This window comes from Henckelia pumila, chromosome 4, assembly GCF_033568475.1.
Source record: "Henckelia pumila isolate YLH828 chromosome 4, ASM3356847v2, whole genome shotgun sequence".
NCBI lineage: Eukaryota > Viridiplantae > Streptophyta > Magnoliopsida > Lamiales > Gesneriaceae > Henckelia > Henckelia pumila.
In genome coordinates, this window is record NC_133123.1 from 116,545,646 (window position 1) to 116,551,405 (window position 5,760).

At 37.5% G+C, this 5,760-nt stretch overlaps 1 protein-coding gene across 1 annotated transcript; it reads left to right on the forward strand.

Annotated features, from left to right (window-relative positions):
* The first annotated feature begins 408 nt into the window (after positions 1-408).
* On the forward strand, positions 409-3,633 carry LOC140861605 (uncharacterized). Its single transcript, XM_073264627.1, has 5 exons — positions 409-725; positions 1,048-1,936; positions 2,036-2,734; positions 2,978-3,127; positions 3,574-3,633. The coding sequence occupies exons 1-5, from the start codon at positions 409-411 to the stop codon at positions 3,631-3,633; spliced, it is 2,115 nt and encodes a 704-aa protein (XP_073120728.1).
* Positions 3,634-5,760: the final 2,127 nt, after the last annotated feature.

Sequence of the window (5,760 nt, forward strand, 5' to 3'; positions counted from 1 at the left end):
GAATGCGTTATTTTGTACTGTTTATGTGTAATATATGATGAAAGAATATATTATTGCTTTGATTTACTGTATTGAAGAGCATTCCCCTTTTGTATTTTGAGAATGGAGTTTTACAGATTAGCTTACCAATATCAATTTTTACGTCTGTTGCTGGGAATGCAGTTCATTTCATGAGCATTTGTGATATATTAGCTTATATTTCGTATTAATATCGATTATAATGTTTTAATTAATTTTGGGGTTTTAGTTTCGTCCTATTACATTTATACTGTGATTTAAATTATTTGAATTAAAATATAGTATTTTGAATTTGTTATTTTGTACTGTTTGTGTGTAATATATGATGAAAAAATATATTATTGCTTCGATTTATTGTTTTGAAGAGCATTTCCCTTTTGTAGTTTGAGGATGGAATCTGGAAGTGGTCCTTACAATCTTTCGTTTTTGGGTTGCTGTAAATTCAAGAAGCAGCTGTTTGTCATCTCAATATTCAGTGGTTGTAGCTTGATGGATGTTTTTGCTAGTCTGAGCAAAAAATGTGCAGAAATATCTCCGAAATCCACTATGCTTCAATACGTAGCTCCACTGCATAAGATGCTTGTGTCTTTGAATGATGATGATGATGTCCTTAATATGATTCATCTTCATATGTGTGTAAAGCTTACGACGATTGAATTGAGGGCAGAGAAAAGAAATGAACACTTCAACAATTTGAATGATGAGAGGTAAAACACATTTACTTATTATTAGACGTATTTTCATTCTCCTATTTTGATATGTTTAGTAACATGTTTAATAAAAAAATTTAAGGTTAAATATTGTAGATTGCTTTGTATAAATTATCAATTAGCTGTTTGAAACCAAGATTAATTTTTTAAAATTTAAAATTTGTTTTTGTGGTTATTGTTCTTTTTTATCTTATTAATTGTATATTAAACTGGTACGGGTTGATGAGAAAGACACGCAGTCGAAGAGTGAAAACGAGGTTGAACAGCCCCCTTGCGCCAATACTATAGATGCCTGGATTAATTGTATTCATGGTGTAAGACAAACATTCAAGGGTGCTGGTGAATTTAGGAATTATTTGAAAAACTTTTCTGTTGCCACAAGACGTTCATTTATGTATGTAAAAAATGACAGCGATAAGGTTATTGTGATTTGTAGTGAAAAGAGTTGCAGTTGGAGAATTTATGCTTCGAAACATAAAAGAGACAATCTTTTTGCCATCAGAAAATGTAAACTGCAACATAATTGTGGTGAGAATAATCTACGTAGCAGAGGGCATCCTAGAGCCGATGCCTATTGGATAACGAATGTTGTGAAAGAAAAATTGAGAGGAGAGCCCTCTTATCGTCCGTGTACAATGCAGATGAACTTGCAAAGAGATTTTGGGGTAGAGTTAGAATACCGCAAAGTGTGGAAAGGTAAAGAGTTGGCGATGCATGATATTCATGGCATAGATGAAGGATGCTACGATAGATTAAGATGGTATTGTGATGCTGTTAAAAAGACTAATCCTGGTAGTGTTGTAGAGTGTGAGATTGAACCTTTGACTAAAAAATTCAGACGGTTGTTCATTTGTTTTCATGCATGTGTCATCGGTTTTGTTAGTGGTTGTAGGCCATTGATATTTTTGGATGGTACTCATATAAAGAATAAGTATAAAGGATGCATCTTAGTTGCTGTGTTGAAAGATGCGAACGATGATCTTTTCACAATTGCTTATGCCGTAGTAGATGCGGAGAATGATGCGAACTGGGATTGGTTTTGTTATCATCTGAGTCGTGTGCTTCTTTACTATCAATGCATTCCATTCGACGAGTTCACATTTTTCTCGGACAGACATCCCAGTATCATCAAGGCAGTGAATCAAGTATTTGTTGGGAGTCACCATGCTTATTGTTTGATACATTTAGTGGATAATTTCGTTAAGCAGGTAAATTCCAAATTACGAATCCCTGAGCAATTTTACTTTAATTTTTTCATATTATCTGATCATTTTAAGCTCGATCTAAATTTTTATTAATCTTTATAGGTGTTGAGAAGTTATCCCAGACATAACAAAAAACATTGGTCTTCGGTATTCAAGAAAGCTGCGTATGCTCCGTCTTTTCAAGAGTACGAGCAACATATAAACAATATATTAGAGTCAATGCCACTTGCCAGAGGGTTTACTGTAAATTCTGATCCACAGAGTTGGGCCAATGCATTGTTTGTTGGCAATAGATGGGGTGTTATAAATAACAATATAGCCGAGTGTTGGAATAGTTGGGTTAGGCCAGCTCGTCATCTGCCTATTGTTGCTATGGTTGATCACATACGCGTGCAAATAATGAAAATGATGCACCGACGATGTGAATCAACTCTACGCATGACCAAGGAATTAATTCCAAGAAAAGAAAAGTCTGTTGTAAGCGCATATATGGAATCCCGAACATTAAGAGTTCAGTGTTCGTGTGATTGGAAGTTTGAGGTTGTTGATGGTGAAAAGTTATTTTCCGTGGATTTAGTGGATATGACTTGTTCATGTAGAGTTTGGCAGATCAATAAGATTCCGTGCAAGCATGCCATTTCTTCCATTGAGGCAAAATCTATGTCTGTGTATGATTTTTGTGACAAGTATTTCAAGATCGAAGCGTATCGCGCTGCGTACAAAGGAAATATTAATATTATCCCAACCTTTGACATCAGTGAGTCATGTGTTGCTGAATCCAATATAATCCAAGCTCCTTCTGTGTGTAGTCAGCCCGGTCGCAGAAGGACGAAGAGAATACCATCGCAAGTTAATACAAGTGTCTCAACATGTGGTCGTTGTCATGCAAGAGGACACAATAGATGCAGTTGCAAGGAACCGATAGAGTAGCTGTAATTGTTTAAAAATATGATGTTTCAATTATTTGTTATTATCATAACTTTTTAACAGAAATTATTCAGAAATTATTCAGAAATTAATCTTGACTGTTAAAAAAATATGTAGGGGCAAGCGATTACTGGTAGCTGGTTCGAGCATGAAATTGCCCTCGAAAAGGCACACACGTTCGAGTGGAAGCATTGCTGGATTGCGCTTGGTTTGAGGCTTTTGTGGAACCATCTGCTATCATATTTTAACTTGATCTGGGGCCATAGTGTAGTTAAGTGTATTGTGTTGTCTTAAGTTATTCTGAAACCAACTCTGTTTGTGGTAAACAAATATGTAAAGTTCGAATTTGATAAATGATCTTTGTCATTACTATTTCAGTGAACGATGTCTTCTCAGTTAACTAATCAAGTAAGTCATTGCTTTAAATTTTCAAATGGCAGGTACTAATTGCTATGTATATCGTACAACTTGTATTTAATTTGAAATAAAACTGAATAAATTTGGAACTTATTGTCTGATTATTACAATAAACAGAGCTAGAAGTAAAATTAGTACAAGAACAAAACATGTGCAACCAAAAGAACAACATATTTCTACGATATGGTCGGGCCCTGGTGTTCTAGTAGACTGGTTGTCTAGCACATCAGAGGACGAATGCTCCTTCTTCTTGTAATTGAACTGTTCTATTGAATCATTGATGGACAATGATGCAGATTGTTGATTCATTGAACATACGCAGCTCTCTCTACCTTTCTTACTTGAGTCTGGTTTGAAATTTGATGATTTTTGGAGAGATTCACCGTGATAATCATCGTACCAAAAAAATCAATTTTTATGTTGCAGCTCACGAGGACAAATATAATACAACTCTCCCGGGTGGGTCTAACGTGGTCTGGATGTAATGCCCCGATTTTATTATAATTGAGTTTAATCGAGATAATCAGAGTTTTTTTAGTGATTGAGGATCGTTTTGATATTTAGCAGGGGGTCACTTTGCAAGATTGGAGAAATAAAGGACTGAAATGCAAAAGTTGAGTTTTTATATTATTATTAGATGCAAGTTGGCCAATCATCCCATACCTCTCCTTCCTCCCTCCCTCTCTCGATCTCTCTCTCCTCCGGAAGCCATAGTCAAATCGATTTCTCAAGCTTTTCTTCCGTCCGATTCGCTCGATCGGAACATTAGATTTTATTTTCGAGTTGAGATTCACGATCACCGCAACAAGGGCTCCGTTTAGACGTAAGTTTTGCTTCGATCTCTTGAACTTTGATTTTGTTGAGTTGTCAGAATTTGATAATACTGGAGTATGTCGTTTTTGAGCTAGTATAGATCGTGTATTCGAAGTCGGTTTGGAAAAAGAACGAAGTTTGGATTTTATATGATTTTTTAGGCTTCTTTTTTTTTTTTTTTAAAAAAAACTTTTGATTCGTTTTCCGCGGCTTATTGTGTTCGATTATGATTAATTATTCGAGTTTAGAATATTAGAAACGGGGTCTCACATTAAGTGGTATCAGAGCGATAAGATTCTTGGAGTCGAACTAGAGTGAGCGGGGTAGATCGAGTCTGCATGAATTGAACTCTCACATGTGATTGATTTATTTAAATGATTATTTTAAATATGTGCGAGCATGATTTATTGATTCTTGGATTAATTGAATTACATGAGTTGTGGTTTAATTTATAAAGCATGAATTATGTGATATATATCTGTCATTGTATATCGTTGAGATTCATGAGTTCTCAGAGCAGAGTTTTGGATACCGAGGTTTTGAGGTTGAGATTGAGATTGAGTTTGAGATATTGTATCCTAACCCCTTGATATCAGATGGAACCTCGACGATCTTTGAGAAGGAATCAACCACCTTTGACTCCTCCTTCTACTGAGAATCCTCCGCCAGTTATTACTCCTCCGAATGACCAGGATAGTACAGGAGTGGATCAGTTTGATGCAACCGCGACCCCGATGGAGACTCTTCTGAAGAGATTCCGATCTTTTCGACCGCCTACTTTAACGGGTACCGAGAACTCCGTTGCTTGTGAAAGTTGGCTAGATGAAATGGATGAGCTCTTCGATTCCCTCGACTATACCGATGACCGCAGAATCAGGTTAGTCAGTCATCAGTTGCAGGGTGTTGCTAAGAATTGGTGGACCACAACCAAGAGAGCGAATGAGAACCGAGGCACCACCATCACTTGGAGCTTGTTCAAGACTGAGTTATTTAAGCGTTTCTTTCCTGTCTCATATCGAAAGGAAAAGGGTGCCGAATTTGCGAATCTGAAACAAGGGAACTTGAGCATTGAAGACTATGTGAGTAAATTTGATAGTCTCTTGAGGTTTGCACCTCACGTTGCAGATAACGAAGAATCCAAGGCCGACCATTTCATCAATGGATTGAACCCTGAGATATTTACTTTGGTCAATACCGGAAGACCCAACAACTTCGCTGATGCTATGGATCAAGCAAAGGGAGCCGAAACCGGATTCTTGATGCAACGAGGTAATCAGGTAGCTCCTCAGCAGCAGCAGAGATCTTTTCAGAACCAGCCTGTTCAGTTTCAGCCTCAACAGTCTCAGTATCAGTACCAACCGTCTCAACAGTCGAATCAGCCTCAGAGGTTTGAGGGAGGCAACAGTGGCAGAAACAGGCGAGATCAGTATCGGCCGAAGGGGAAGAATTTCAAGAAGTCTGGTAACAGTTCATCGAGTTCCAGCGGCTCTAGACAGTTCAGTTCTGGACAAAATTCTGGGTTTTTTGGAGCTTCGTGCAGCAAGTGTGGAGGACGTCATCCGAGTGATCAGTGTCGAGGCGTGTTTGGTAGTTGCAACATCTGCCAGCAGCCGGGTCATTTTGCTAGAGTCTGTCCTCAGCGAGGATCCGATAGAGCTCAGAGCGGTAGT